Raw genomic sequence first — 16,850 nt, 5'->3', positions numbered from 1 at the left:
CCAGTGCGGAGGGAAAAAGGAAATGAGTTGCGCCGCTCGATGCGAGGATGGAATTGAAAGAAAAGAATGCTGTGTGCATTGCTGGAATTGGAAAATAATAAAGCTCGCAGCTCACAGACGAGTAAAGGGTTCAAACAAAACACCTCTGGTGCAGAAAAGATCTTTAAGGGTCAAAGCACTCCCTGCGAGCGAGAATAAATCCTGCATATCTAAGTGAAAATTGTGCCTTGTGTAAAGCTTAATAACTCCCAGTTAAATTAATATTAAATGAAATCGCCTGGATTAAAATTGGAAACACAATTTAAATCGAACATAGTGGTATATAATCCTGGAGTGTAGGATGAGGCCATAAAAATACAATTCTGGCTGTGTAATATACAACACAAAATCTTTTATCTTTTTCTTGTCAAAATAGTCTGGTAAAAGAGCTTTATGTGTCAAAATAAAAACGCATCAAACAGACCAACACACACAAACACGCGTCAACCACTTTCCGCGGCCTCTCTGCACGTGCCAAATGATTTTTAGGATCTCTTTGGTGAAAATAAACCTCTCCGTAGCAAAATGTGAATGGAAATCTGACTGAAGCACTCAGTCGCGCGTCACACGCGGTGGCGTGCTAGTTATAGTTTCCCCATTAAATATTGTTTGCGCCATATTTTTCCCCGCCACCGAGGGAATAGAAGCCGACACACATGCGGCGCAAAGTTACTGTCGGCAGCGTGGCGCGCAAACAAAATTTGCAAACCCCAGAGATTGAGTGTTAATCTGTCATGATAACATTATTTCGCACTCGCCCGAAGTGCTGTTTGTTGTCGGCGGAAAGCAGCGCGAAATAAATGCCGCCAACTTTTGGCATAAATACGCCGTCTCGCGGCCTCCCATTAATTCAATCAATTTTTTTCCATTTGCTAGAATAGAGCATTTGCACGCGCAGCAAAGTGTCTGCCGAAAGGCGGAGAGCCGCGATTCCGCCCTTTCTGACTGCCTCTCCACGTGTACGTACGCACATTAGCATGCATGCGGTGGTGTGCGAGGGTAATAAATTATTGTACACACACGCGCTCTCTTTTTCCCCGCTCCGAGCGCGTTTCATGCCCAGCAAGCACTTTTTAATTAGTTTAATGTTGGCTGTGCAAATAATAGTCATTTTTACGGCGTTTCTCTCTCGAATATTTCCGCCAGTTTTATACACATGAAGCGTGTGCAGCCTGCTGTTCTCTGATTTGTGTGCGCGCGAATTTCATTAAATTCCGTGCCGCTTTAATGCCGGGCGAGCCTCCCGCAGAATGTCTGCTCTGTAATTTGAATTTGCAAGAGTGCATGCCGAACGAGCACACCCACCCACCCAGTGAGAGCAGCGCAGAGATCCGTCGTGCATGTAAACGCGCGCAATGCAAATGAACAGATGAATGGAGCGCGCGATTGCGTTTTAATTATGGTAATTTAATTTAAAAGTTTGCGATTGTGAAACAATTGAGCGAGTGCGTGACGTTGATGCGTGTTGGTGCTCTCTTTTGAGCCCTTTTGGTCGCATATGTATTGTGTATATCAATACTTTCATCTTTGGCAGCAGCATCATCGCGACCACTTTCAATGCGTGGTTGCTGGTGCGTTGTCAGCTGAATTCGTAATTAGACGCACTGGTTGGAAAGTAGCTTTTGTCCATTTTACGCATGAATTTAAAAACTTTCGACCCAACACAAATAACATTAAAATTACTCTGCAGTTTAATAATATTGAAAAAACTATACTTTCACTTTCTAGAGGATGTATACCACCTGGATTGTAACCTTGAGTCACCTTACTATTTTTTGAAGATATTCAGCTGTTAAGGTGAAACTTTTAAAAATATCAGCTCACAATATTATCCAATAGACTGATTTTCTCTTATCTCCTCTAAAACCTCTAATTGAGCACAATTTGTACTTTAAAATTATTTTGTGCATCGTTATTTACCATCTTCAACGTGGATAAAATTTTTATTACGTATTATAAAAGCTAGACAGTCTTCACCTAAGAGGAAAACGTTAAAAAATATTATATCTATTGCTAGCAAATTTTATTTTTTGCATGTGAATTAAATTTAAAAAATAAGCGTAAAATATAATTGCTTGGATACGTAGGTGTTTTTATTTTGCTCATCATTAAATAATAAAATAATAATTAAAAACAACATCCATCATCACTATCACCATTACTCTCGTCTTCAATCAATTTCTATGTGTCAATTTCTCTAGTTAATAAAACTCAGCTCGGATGAAGCCGCACAAAAGCCGCGGCAAATATTTTGTTAATAAAGATTCTGGCGAGAGTACATATGAAGCCACTCCTCCGATAAGATAAAAAGCTTGGCTCAGCACTCGAGCCAGCTCTCTGACGCCGCGATAATGAAAAAAAGGTCGGCCGGTTGCATTTTGCGGTTGAGCGAGCACTGAAAATGTCATCTCGCAATGATGCGTGCGAAATACTTCCGATATCACTTCGCCCGCCAGCTCTCTCATGCATGCCTACACCCACTACACCCATATGACTATACACAAGCATTGTGTGTGGATTTAAAAAAAGCAGCAGCGCATGGCACGACGACTGTGAGCGAGTCGACCGCCAGGCGCGCTGGGTGTATTTTTTTATTATTTATTTATGGACTCGGATGGCGGCTAATCTATTTTTGGCATAACAACAAAGTGGACTGCGCCCGACCATTATTAATATTACTACCGTAACTATCAGCAGACCCGCTTGGGACTTTTAAAAAAAAAGGAGACAAAAATTAATTATTTTTATCGTTTAGAAAGGTGTCTGCGTAGATTTCTTCTATTTTTAATTATCCCATTTTATCTCGGTTTAAGGAAGCGTTTCAACTCACACAATTGAAAATCCTCAGCATCATCACGTTACCCGCTACATATATATTCATAATAAAATAATGAGCTCTTTCTCCAAAGGAAATTAGTTGTCACTAATCTCCATTCCCCAGCTGAATATTTACTTTGAAAATGCTAACCGTATAAACGCGTTGAGCATGCTTTTTTACCCAGACAGTGTTAATTCCGTTAATTTTGCACAAACAGTCGCGGCTCCACTCTCACGGCATTTATTTACAAAACAATACTCGGCTACAGTGCGAAGCGTGAGCGCAAAAAAGCGTCGGCCAGCTTATCTTTGGCGCGTCGGCCGCAGACTGCTGGATTTTTTGTAAAACGATTATTGCTCTGCACCGCGTGCTGCAAGCTAACCAAGCTACATACATCCAGTTGTACAGGCTCATCTTTTGCCTGCAGACTCAGCAGACTGTAGATATTGGACACCTTATTTCATGTGGCTGGACGCGGCGTACAACGCGAGAGAGCAGGTTGTGTAACACGGCGATTAAATATTACACCAGCACAGCCAACGCAGAGCCGCCACCATCATCTGCTACGTTATTATTTTATGTCCTTATCTTATCACACGTGTGTTGCGTTCCATATACAAATAAGTGGACAAGAAATGAAGAAAAAATAAGGCAAACTAGAGCGTGTTACGGGATTTAGGTTCAACTTGTTGTTATGGACCAGCAGGGCAACTTTGCCCCATACTTGCCTACATTGAAAACCAAAATATTACAAATATAACAAAAAATTAAAAATAGAGGTTTGTTCAGTAATGAAAAACATCAGATCTTCGATTGCCCGCGTTTAAATGCACTTGAGTTTACATTCGTCCAGCGACAGATTCTTCCAAAACCGGCAGCACTGGACTTGGAAATACTGCACTCAGTTTTAGAGAGGATCGACGACAGAAAATCCAACCGACGCAAGAGTGATTATGAAGGAAACCTTTGACCCCGATCCACTGGCCAAACACAACTATCATGCACAAATAAATGTAGCCGTCCACGCGGATGAGCGATATTGATACTTTTATTTGACTGACTGCACTGCGATGAACTTTGGAGTGATTGCTCTGTGAGAGGCGACACATCGCACGGGGCAACTCATGCATGCAATAATTTATATTTTCATCGGAGCTGCTGCATGCGATGTCTGCGAAATGGGTTGTTTTGATCATTTGACAGAATAAATTGATTCCTTCTCAAATACGTTATACGTTTAGATTGAATTGTAGAATATTTGTAGCGTGAATTATTTATCCTGGAGCAAACGGTTTTTTTCGTTCTAAATTTATTCTATAGGGATAAAACTGATGCACCGAAGAGTAGGAAGAAGGCAAGGAGGAACATCTGCTGAGAAAATTTGTTGCTAAATCGCTTCATCTAAAAGGAGTGCTGTGTGGACGGATTTTCATCTGCACACTTCAAAGGAGCCGTTTCCTTGAGATCAAAAAGTGTGTCTAAATTCCCCGGCGTTTGGCGGGCACTTTTACTCCCGTGAACTCCTGTCGGAGCGGCCTTGACGCGCGCATTTGCTGATTATTCGAAAAAAGGGAGAGCTAGCGTCAGCAGATTTTATGAGCAATCAGCACCAGCATTCATTCAAAGCATGCGAAGAAGCGGGTGGCGGCGGAGATGAGAAATTTTCGGAAGGAACGGCTGCTATTCAGGCTAAAAGTGGTCGCAGGCAGGCGAGCAAGACTTTCCAGAGAGCGACGCCTGCTGTTTGCCATTCCGTAATGGCGAGAAACGTGACTCAGATATCAAGTTCGGTCACAATAGATTAGAGAATATTAAATTCATGCTGAGCGACGCGACGAATTCCACAGAGGGCGGCTTTCTTCCTTCAGCACAAGTTCTAATTAAGAAGGAAAACAAATTAATTGATTCATCATTCGTCGCTCGCCAGGGCCGGGATTAAGCGCAAAGGGATTCTTATGGGAAAAAGTTTTAATTGTCCCCAGCGCGATAAAAAGATTAAATCCCATCCGAATGGAGTCTTATATTTTATAATTATTATTGTTCGCCAAGAGGGTTGGAGCGACACGAACGAGTTTGCTAAGTTTTCGGCCGTTAAGCGCGAGCGAGCGCGCCGAAACTTCGTCAGATAGACAGCGATACTGCAAAGATCTCCGCACGTCTTGCTGTGCATGCAGAGAGTGACACACAAGTGTGGAACATAAAATGTATTAACCCAGCCAGCCAGAACTGCTGCCATATTACATTTGTGTGGTGCGGCACTTACACACACCAAAGTTTGCTGCATGTGAAAGGGTTTTACAGTTTGCGAGCCAAAGCGACGCGCGATCTGAGAGCTGAATTGCTGCCGCTGCTCGGAGACTGTAATTCCAAGTTTCGGTATAAGAAGTGCACAATGGCTTTGCTTGCAAATGCAGCGCGCTGCAAAGATAAAAATAAGCTTCCAACTCGCTCGCATTTTGTGTCAGATCGTTGCGTTTTGCAGACAGCGCGAAGTGCACGAGAATATAAGCGGCAGCATTTCATTAACGAGCAAAAAGTTTTGTGTTTGCGATGACGAGCGCTCGCGAGCTTTTTGAAACAAATACACGTGCTGTGAAATGTAGGTTAACGTGTTGGAACGGCAGAAAAAAATACAATACACGGAAGCTCTAATTCATTTTTGCGCTTCTCGTCCTGTAATTATTATCGTGCGCACTCTTTTTGCCCTCTTGTTTTACGTGCAACACAGCGTGCCTTTCCTCCCGTCCCTTTGAAAATACAAACACTACAGTGCAAATAATCTGAGCGTGCAAATGAGTAAACGAGTAACGCATGCCCTCCGGAACAAGCCCCATGCGCCCGAGATATTGACAGTATAAAGCGGCAATTGTGACTATACAACAATTAAATTTATGCCTCTTGACCTGTGACTATAATTGCTGGTAAACAAATTTCACATTGTTTCTTCAAGTTTTGCTCTGTTAGTTTACAGTCTATTTATAAACAACCTCAGGCTAAGGAATGTAGAGACCATATCGTCGATTGTTCCAATAATTTAATGTGACTAAAATTGGCAACAAAGGGAAGCCAAAAATTAATACAACGAGATCACGGAGAATCTATTTCCATGGAACAATCCACCTGGAGATTAAATATATTTGTTTGAAGGATGCCAGATTGTTTTTCAAAAAAAAAAAAAAAAAAAAAAAAAAAAAAAAAAAAAACTCCTACCGTTGTAAAAATATATAATAACAATTCCTTTATAAACGAGCGATATTTTAGTTTAAATACAAAATTTAAAATTTACCTGAATAATTATTTGTTGCTTATCTTTATTCGGAAAAGTGTATGTCAGCTTCAGAATACACCAGAATTTGAAGTGCATAAAGAGGAAGAAAATCGACTCTAAATTCGCCAATTTGTGAGCAATCGTGCCAAGCGCAGGGAGAAGGTCGCTATGTAAATAGATCGTCAATTCAACGACTGGAAAAAGAGACACGGTCCATTGTGCACACGAGTGCGGAGCCGGAAGAAGGGCGAGACAGTCACGTGTCCGACAAGCGAAGAGCAACCCCTAGCTCGTCGGGGAGATAATGAACCGGCTTTCAAACGCATAGGTCCTCTCTCGCTCTTGAACAGCGTCCACGTGCGAGCTTTGGCCGATGTTGCACATACAATATGTCCCCCGCAAATAAGAATTAATAACAGTTTTATGTGAGTCATAAAAGTAAATAATACAGCGCTCGTGTGGCAGCGAATTCGCGAGTAAATAATGAGGACGGGGTCGTAAAGGGGATCAGGATGAAATAAGCGGAGGATGGATGCACTCGGAGGAGCGTTATCTTCTCCGGCTGGCTCGACGTCAGCCAGGCAGGCAGGAGCACTTGAGCTCATCTGGAGATAAGTATTCGAGTTGGCGTGATATGCTGCCCGGCCGGTATAACCCGTGCATTCATGCGTCTGCTCGTCCGGCGGCAAAAAGCGGCCGTCGTCGCTCGGTGCAATAAAAATGCTCTTCATTCCGGGAACAAGCTGTAAAAAAACGTGCGGTGGCCCTGGCACAGGAAGTCGAGTTAGCTGGCCAGGAAAGGACTCATTTCGCTCTTTGCCTCTGATTTTCTGGACCACAGCAGCGAGGGCCTTTTTGTGTGCGCCAGTCCTCTCAGCTGTGGCGTGCTGATGTTCTTGGTGGGAGAGACGTTACAAAATTTTGCCTGCGAAATTATGCTTTTGCAGCGAAAAATAGACCAACGACTCCGGATGGAAGCAATTTGGTATCTCGCTGGTGTTTCGGATTTATGAACTCTTCAAACGGAGTAACGAGCTCGCGGGGAAGTAAAAGTCGGGTTGAATAAATTAGGAGAGAGTGAAATTTACATTCTATAATCTTTGGAGAAGATTATCCAAGTTGATGCTTGAGAATTTATTGCGCTCTCTGGTGGTTCTATTTTTGGTGCCGCCTGCGAGCTATAAATGCTTTTTGGCTGCTGGATTTTGCCCTTTCCTGCGTTCATCTCGAGCGGGTACATTTCTGAACTCCCCATAGCATACCGACGAAATCAATCCGTCAAGCGTTCAGAGGACAAAAATGGGCAAATAAAGAGCGTGAACAATGACACTACAAGTCAAAACAGCAACACACCACAACTGCGCAAACTTCCAAATGAGAAAAGTTTTCTGCTTCTCTTGTCAAAGGGCTTTGCGCAAATTTCAATTTCGCAGCAGTCAACTTTCCATTCTATTTATTTTGCCACCACAACATCGAGAGTCCGTCCAGATACAGCACCGCACACCGTACACTTCTCTTTCGCGCAAAGTCCACGCACAAATGTGTCTCTCGAATGTGTAGTGCGTTTTCAACACACATTATTACTTCTGCCGCGCCGCGCACCACTGCTGCTGCTGCTGCTGCTGTTTAGTCAGCGGCGGGATAAACTCGCAGACACATACATCCTCGCAAAAGAGAATGAGGGAGAGAAAAGTTTGGCGCGCCACGCATTATTTTATTTCGCATTCAACAAAGCATGAAAAAGCAGCAGCCTCTCTCTCGTGCGGCTGCTGCTTATTTTGTGTGAGGCGTGTTCTCCGCAAAAAACAACAGTCATTTGGAGCGCGTGTATATTAATTCGGTCTGTTGCTCCGGCTAGAATGAACAGCGTGCAAATTCGCAAAAAGTAAAGTTGATCCGAAAAGCCTGAAAAAGCACCTGGCAGGGAAGGAACGGAATTTGCTAGAAGCCGACTAATGAAACCAGCGCTGCGTGCACACGTCACATCATTCTCAGCAAATCGTAATTAACGCACACTACGACGCAGCAAAAATAATGAAGGGTAAACTGATACACAGTGAGCTCACGAGAGGTGGAATTAGCGGAGTGAGTCGTCATAATGAAGATACATATTCATCGCATCGGTCCGGGATAATCCTCGAGTCGTCGAAGGGCGCCACTCGAAATATAATGATGCTCGCTCATGTGCATGGGCGATATGAACCCTCCACGCCCCTCTCGACTGCCGAAATGACTAATGAAACTTGTTAAAGCCGCCCGTGCCGCGACAATTACGCTCTCAATTAGCATGAAATTCACCTTAATTGAGAATCGGACCATCTGCATGCGCAGACCTCCTTCCAATTTGCATATCGGCGACGCCAGAGGGGCGAGTCAATATCATCGCCTGCGATTCAGGAAAAAAGTAATTTTGCGGCGCCGGCGCCGCCGACGGCATGCGCGCTAATGGATTTCCATGGCAACACATTTTCTACCTCGAATGAAATTAATACACCATGAAAATAATCCTTTTTCCCCTAACACATCTGCCTGCTGCGAGAGAGAACGAGGAGAGAGGGAAAGAGAGAGATTGCGCGAACCCTGCTAATAAAATGCTACAAATTTGCAAAGCTTTTATGTTGGCGCGCTCGCTGGCAGCTTCCGGCTGAATGCCAGCTTCTGTTCTCTCCTGCTTCTTCTCAGTCGGAGTGACACGCTCTTTCTCCCTCTCTCGCTGTCGTTTCGTTTTGCGAAAAGCTTGGCTTTTAAACTCTCGTGTTGCCGAAGAGCGAAATTTTCATCGCACTTGTTGGTGCCTAAAACCGCCGAGACGTTGACGTGTCACAACTCGTTCCGCTCAAGATTCCAATCCGGCGCGCTTATTTAATTGACTTTCCACCATCCTTTTTATGTAATTATGTTTGTTGACGGAATTGTCGCCGCTGGCTCTGCCAAAAGCAACAGCTGCCCCGCCAACACAGAACCACTGCCACGGGATGGATGCTGAAATATGAGGGTTTCGCCCAGACAAATCATTTTCTCAATGAATAACAGAATTCACAGCGAAGATTTCAAAATCTTTTGTCAGTTGCTTGAGAACAATATTTTTTTTTAATTTATATAATTAACAAAAGGTCTAATTTGAAGCTTTGAATTATGAAATTATGTATTTTTAATCTGGGCAGTTGCTGATCAGCTGATCCATAATAATAAACAAAATATTGAACCTAAGATTACTTTTATTTTTACCCAATTGATGCAATTAATAAATATAATTTAAATTTCAACCATTTTTTTAATCCGGCGTGTAGTTGTTTTCCCACCCAAAATAATTTTAAAAATAAAATATTAAAGTATTTTTTGGTGCACACCAAGTGTGTTAAATCTATATCAACACAAGAATTGCGAATATCTATAAAAAGAGCGTGCTGAATTTTTTTTATCTTAATTCAATAATCATGATTTGTCGAAAAAAGACTATTAGATGAAGATTGCAACATCACTCTCGTTAATCACAAAAACTATTATGAGGCGCGGAACCAACCATTCAGTGTGATGATAGATATAAACCAGCGAGAAGAGACAATACCAATCAAGAAGGGAACAAACGAACTTCTCTTCTATTACAAAGTTTTTGCGCGCCTGCTGGAATAATTGGAATCCACGCCGCGATCGTAGCTTTCTCTCTCCTACTTGGTGAGATTAAATAACAATAGATTATAGAAAAGGGGTGCAAATCTCTGGTGTAATTAAACTGCCTGCAGCAGCAGCAGCCAGCGACGGCGGCGGCGGTGGAAACGCTGGCACGGGCAATAAATTTCATAATAAAGCAGCACGCTCTGTACGTGGCAGTTGTGACATATGTAATTGTCTGTCGTCTTGTGCGATTTATAAATCCGAGCGTGCTTTCCCTCGTGCAGCCGCGAGGAAAAGAGGAGAGATTTAATTAGCAATATTTTTAACCACAACCAGATGATTCAACAGCCCGAAAATTTATTTGTTGCTCCCAGAATGCGCAGTTGAGTGCAGCAGCGGAATCAGCGACGAGGCACTTTGCCAGCGAAACCGCGCAAAGTGACATTATAAAGCCTCGCCAGCCGCGGCTTATTGAGCAGAAATGCATTCCAGCGTATACCTCTCATATTTTTATTCACCTGCTGCCAACTACTCACGAAGATGGGGCTGGAATTTTACGGCTTTCCTCTTCTATCATGTTTATACCCGCGCGAGAGCGCGCCAATGCATTTAAAACTACCCTGTAAATTTACATGCGCCGTTTTATGGCGTACTGAATGCATCAGCAGGGGCTGCTTTATGAAGATTTGCTGGCTTCCTGAAATTGCTTATGGGTTAGTTAAATGCAGCAATGGACAATCTAAATGCGATGCTAGATTTCACAATGAGTGTCGTTGAAAGGTAAAAAATTTATAGGCTATGCGCATTGTCACAACAGCAGTTGCTTCTATTCAAAAAGGCATTCCTTGGAAAATAATGGTCAAACAAAAGTCTACTATTTTTACTGTATCCACATTATATTGAAGCATCAAGTTTCAAAACATATCGATGTCGTGATTTTTATTGCATCAGCCCTAGAGATAAGCATCTATTTTGAGCTCTGTCCACTTAAAATGGCCAAAGGCTGTTATGCCAAGTAATTGTTAAGAAATTAAATTTTAATAAAATCAATTTATTCTCTTTTCCATTGCTCTATTTTTGGTCAGACCAATACAGAGTTTTATCAATGTTCCCTTACAAACAATATTTTCACTTTGATAATAGGGGAAACACTAAATTGAAATCAAGTTTAATATTAATTATTAAAATTTGAGTGATCTGATGATCAGACAGTTAAATAATTAATCACCATCCTCTTTGGATTAGAAAAAGATTAAATGGGAAATCATGAAACTTCAAACTATAAGCCATTTTATCAATAAATATAACCGATATCTATAGCATGTTAATTTTTCCTACAATAGTAGTGCACAAATTATCCCTCGGTGGAAATGATTTTGCAAAGTGTAGAATTACTGCATGATGAAACTGTGGGCTGAGCCAGCGATAAGAAATGCGCCGAGATTATAACCCGATAACGGCAGGGTCGCTTGTGGGCTGGAAACTAGGTTTTTGAAGTGAGGTGCGAGAGTTGCGTTGGTTGCTTGTTTACCCCGGCAGCAAAAACAATACACTCTTGCAGCCCCCAGTGATGAAACGCGCCGCCGCCGCCGCCGCCGCCAACGCACCCACTCTCTTTGGAGGTAGATTTTAATGAACCCGTATTAAGTTACCATGTGATGATAATGGGTGTATGCGTGTATGTGTGTGAGTGCGCATCAACACAGCCCAGTGTCGGGCCAATCGATTTTGTGCGCGCACACATAACAAACACATACTCGCGCAAAGCTCTCCTTTGGCGTGCTCTGAGCCGAATTGGCCGCGCACGTGCTACTTACCTGCACACCGCTAATCATTAGTCTCTCGCTTTAATCTCCAATTGGCCACCTTGCGGCTCGTCCCGGCGAACGAGGTAGATGGATTAAATGCCTCAGAGCTGAAACTCCCGTTTAATTTGTAATCTTTGGGGGATTTTTAGAATTAATTTTTTTTATGCTTGACAAATGAAACGCTTCAATTGGAGTGGCGTGATTTGAAATTGATGGTTGATTTGAGCCTCGGCTTAAAAGTTAATATAATATGCTATTTAATTTATTGAATGGCTTCGCTCTGCGCTGATTTGCTAAGGATGAAATTATTGGAACCTTTAATAGAAAACAAATAACACGTTCTCGAGTTGTGCAGCGGCTGTTTCAGCCCCTAAAGCCTCATTAGCAGTACTTAACCACCCGAAACAAAATTCCTAGCACAGGATGTAATAGCTGCTGAGAAATCTGCTGAATCGGCGATCATTGAAAACATCTGACTTCATCCATTTCTGAGCAACAATCAAAAAGAGGAAATGAAGCCGAAATCTTGTCCACTGCGCCACTCGCCCTCCCTGTGACACCAATATCCCATATCTCATGCATTCTCACGGGTAACCACGACCAGGTTTGAAACCAACAGTTGCTTTTGTCTACATTTCCACTCCACAGCGCTTGGTAGCGCGCTAATTATTTATAATTCCTGTTGCCTAGCAGCGCGATGCTGCGCCTAATTTGTACGGCACGCGGAGCAATGTTTCACAATTTTGGCACTGGCCCCGGCGCACCGAGAGTGAGTTACAACCAGCCGCAAAGCAGCTCCTCTTATACCTTGTGAACGTCTCTGCAGCTCCGTAATGGTACCACATGATCTGGAAGTTAAACCGGAGGATGCCACTCCAGTTATTATGTTTACTCCAGTTGCAAATATTGGTCCCTTGGAAAATATAAGCGGTCACTTTATTCTCTGATGCCAATATCGGGGGGGGGGGGGTAGGAGCCTCATGTCTGGCTAGTTGGCAACCCTAAGACGGGTAGATAAGCAGCAATCAATAAATCATTCGCCTCTGCTGCTCACCATCCAGCTCAACAGGTCACCAAATTACAAATAATGCAATTTTGACTGCCTTCTGGGCATCGGAAGGTCTCACTCAGCTTCTTGACTCTTTTACTCAAGCCTTTTTTCCTGCGTTTTATCGTGTGCCTACCAATATCGGGATTAAACAATCAAAAATAAAATATGCAAAGAAAATTGATCGTGTTTTGTTCTCACTCTTATTCAGAAAGAAAATGGTAAAATTGCATGTTCTGAATTGGCGTTTGTATCTCGTGGCAATAACAATTTAATGAACCAATTGTTCACTAGTGGATTTTTTATTAAGTCAATCAGCAATTAAATATTATAATATGCTCAAGAAATATAATACTCTCGTTTTTTTTTTACAATTTTTGGGGATTATTCATTTTTAAATCAAACAGGATTAAACAAATAATGTACACCCCACTCATGGTAAAATAAAAAAGTTTAACAATAATTCGTTTCCTCTTGATTATTTTTTTAAAATTGCTCTTATCTAAATTTGTATATGATTATAAAGTCAAACAAAAAATTGGGTCATATTTAAAAGAGGGCAATTAATAAAACAAGATATTTGAATTGCGCCGCTATAGCTTGATTTTGATATCAAAACACGTTTTAATAAGTGTGGTAATAAGAATTATTGTTTTGATTTGATTATTTTTCATGGATCTTAAAGATAATATGTAAAAAACTTCCCTTATAGATGTTTTCAAATATTTTATGTGTTATTTATGATATTATTAATTTTAGTATTCATCATACTCATTCATAAAAAATAAATTTCTTCTTAAAACATTTTATTTATGAGTTTATTAGAGGGGTGTCAGAATGAGATTGATATGGAAATACGAAGTGTTTATTGATTGTGAGGTGATGAGGGTGGTTAAATAATATATTTTGATCTTGCTCGATAAAAAAATCAGAGACCTGAGACGAGTTACAGCAGGCTGCAGTTGGTATAAATTCTGGTAAGAATTAGGAATGCAGCCAGAGCCAGCTAAAAATTCCAAACGCTCTCGTCATCTCCCACTCTCAGCTCATTTTTGGCAAATTCCGACTGCAGCATTACACGCACGATTAAAATAAATAATATTACAAATAAAAAGAGAAAAAAAATACTTATCCACCTACACGTGCACGCATTCTCCGCCCCCGCCATCCTAATCTTCTCTTTCTGCTTTCTCGTTTCCGCGTCTCGTTCGCGTCCTGAGTCCAGACTGAGAGACGAGACAGAGACAATGCAAATATCTGCTGTGCCTTTAGCTGTGTTTGTCTGTGTTGACTGCGTTCAAGCGCACGTGTTTGTCTATTAGTCCGTTTTGTGATCTTGTTTTCTTGTGAAAAGATGGCATTGTGTTGGGCGGCGAAAAACTCTTTCCTTTTCAACAACCAGGAATCCGAAGATGACTCAGTTTCGTTTGTAACGTCTCAGGAAAAAGAGATGGAAATCATTCGATTCGACACAAATATGAGGTATAGTAAATCAACACTTTTCGCTCACCTTCTTTTACATCTCGGTAAAATGTTATTCTTAAAGAAAAAAATAGGAGTGTAAGTGAGCGAGAAGTGCACGAAAAGGGTTACCTGCTGTTCTTTTGAACTTCAATAAATTAATTTCTACATATGTATGTTTCGATTTTTTACCTGACTTTTCCCAGCAATTAAGAATCATAAAATACAAATTTTCGCGTTTGATTTTTTATGATGTTTAAATGATTAATGTTAAGCCACGATTTTTCATTACAATAGTTTCAATTAGTGCTAAATTAAGTAAAGTAATACGAATACAAAATATAATAATTTACTTTAAAGGCTAGTATTATTGTTTTAAATTGTAAAATGTCATTAAAAATTATTAGTTATTTTAACCAGGTAATTAGTCGTAATATTTTTAAATGAAAAATTAGTACTGCATTGACAATGAGTAAAAAATTATCGCCCATTCACCAAGATTATAGATATATGAAATTTACATCGTTTTTCACCATTCACAACAAAAATTTTCAATTAATTACATACTGTATCTACTTGACTACATGAAAACAGTAATTGTTTGTCAGGGGCTAACCTAATCGATTTTACTTTGCTAAATATTTCAACCTCTAAATCGTTAAGTAGATTTTCCTTCATTTTTACTACTTGGCAAACGAACTTAAAATGTTGCCAGCAATTAATCAATATTTAGATGATTTATTATTGGGTGCCATAAAATATTTCCAAGAATAATTATTATAAATTTAACAACTTTTCATCAAATGCATAATGTGGATAAAAAATTTCATCAATGATCATTCGGAATGTATATTTATTTCTTTTAGAATGTAGTGGAAATTAAAACAAATTCAATGACAGTTGTCGTTCAAACGTATTCAATAATTTTGGGCATGTGTACCGTTTGGTCTATGCATTGGGAATCGGGAGGTTGGAATTTTTCCTCAGCTGTCAGCTGTGCGGGTGGGATTGAAGCGTGCGTTACACCTGTTCGGCGTTGTCAGGCATGAGCTGGAAGGCGTGGAGAGTGCGCACTCGGCGGCCATAATAACACAAAAGCAGTGTTGGCTGCTCGGCTGGCTCGCATTATTATTTACTGCGTTTTGCGTTTGCATAATTTTATTGCCTGTGTGCGGCACGCTAAAATTTAATTAGCGGCGTCGTCGACAGCGGGGGCCTCTCGCTCTCTCTCACTCACTCTCGTGCTCGCTCTCGCTCATTGCGAGTCTAATTAATTTTAATTGTCGGTTGAACGTGTGATAGTTTTATTGCTTTTTGGCCGGCCGCCTGCCTCGGAAAGCGAAATGCTGTGTCGCCCGGAGGCCATAAAGCAGCAACACATCAACTTCCGAAGCTAGGGATTGGTCAAGTTTAGCTTCATTGATATTAACGAGTGTAATTAAAAATTCATTATTTGCCACACTCTGCTATATTCATCCTCGCATTGCGGTTTTTTCTCCTCTGGAATTTTCAATTGGGCCACTATTCCACTAGGGCACCAGGCACCACCAATTTTTATCGATATTCGAGACCCTCGCTAACAGGGTGTCGATATAGTTTATCATTGCAATCCCTTAAAATTTCGCTATAAGCTAGGAGAGCATTCAGATTTTTCCTAATGAAGGAAAAATCTTAATTATTTGGCGCAGATTTGTTAAAATTCTTTTCGCCCTTTTAAAAGCAGGAAATGAGGAATCACAGCGCTAACTAAGAATAAAAAAATCTTATATATCCAAATAACAATTAAATCATTTTCGAGTTTCTCGCCCAACTTTTTAAGCGTCCCTAAAGATAAAATTAATTAAAAATGAAATTCCAACTACCCCCCCCCCCCCTCCCGAAGAAATGTAAAAGAATAAATTCCTGACCGGTAGTAAAATTTGTGAGGCCTAAAAGAGAAGAACTAAGTACATGCAATTACTTAAACTCTGGCCGAGCAACCACATAATCAAGATAACAATTTCCCAGTTCCGTTCACCTGTAGAATTTTCTTTTCATTTTTTTATTTTACATCTATATATTTTTTCAAATTATGATTACACTTTTGAATTAATTATTTTGGATTGGATTAATTTACTCATTGCAAAATATCCGCTCCGAGACTTTTTAAAAAGTAAACTATCGCTTAAATTGTGAAATATATTACAAGATTAAACTATTAAATTATTACGATATCATTTGAATTTGGAACCACTTTAGAACGTACTCGCAAAATGGATATTAATTATTATCCATAAGGCTGGTTACATAACGAAGGTTAATACATGAAAAATGTATTCAATCTCAACCGCTATTATTCACTTAATTTTTTCAAATACCTACAATGGCAGACAAATTCTTGTCTGCTGAGCGACTCAACTTTTTCGATTAGGCGCAGTTAGGCAAAGGTGCAGTGAATAATAATACCATTTTGTATATATATGCTTTCACACACATGCTCTATTGTGAAGCACCGGGCGTGTGCCACATATTTCATTGAAAATGTGCAAGTCGGCGTCGCTAATTGCATTATGGCGGGGGCTGCGCGGAACAAATAATCACGCTCGCTGAGCAAATAGAAGCCCCCGAACACAGGCCGAGAACTGTCACGGCCAGCACTCGCCTTTCGCCGTGAAAATAATAATAATGAATAATAAATAAATACATCGACATACGGCGGAAACAATGGCGCGCGCCGCTTCCATTGATACGAACACAATCAATCTTGGAAACACCTGTTTTAAACTTTCGCCTCAGCCACCGCGCGTTGGCTGC

General features: G+C 40.9%; 1 protein-coding gene across 15 annotated transcripts in view; it reads left to right on the top strand.

Annotated features, from left to right (window-relative positions):
* LOC135939593 (CUGBP Elav-like family member 2) overlaps nt 1–16,850 on the top strand; it is a 234,644-nt gene that overhangs the window by 66,273 nt on the left and 151,521 nt on the right. Inside the window, exon 1 of one of the 15 annotated variants that reach the window (XM_065485157.1) lies at nt 13,854–14,078. The exons of the other annotated variants lie outside the window; for them this stretch is intronic. Coding sequence (XP_065341229.1) covers nt 13,951–14,078 — 128 coding nt within the window. The 5' untranslated portion in view covers nt 13,854–13,950. Of the gene's footprint in view, nt 1–13,853; nt 14,079–16,850 lie in introns of those variants that run through there. 15 annotated transcript variants of the gene reach the window in all.

The sequence above is a fragment of the Cloeon dipterum genome, chromosome 1, assembly GCF_949628265.1.
Source record: "Cloeon dipterum chromosome 1, ieCloDipt1.1, whole genome shotgun sequence".
Lineage (NCBI taxonomy): Eukaryota > Metazoa > Arthropoda > Insecta > Ephemeroptera > Baetidae > Cloeon > Cloeon dipterum.
This window is presented reverse-complemented; position numbering and strand designations above follow the sequence as displayed.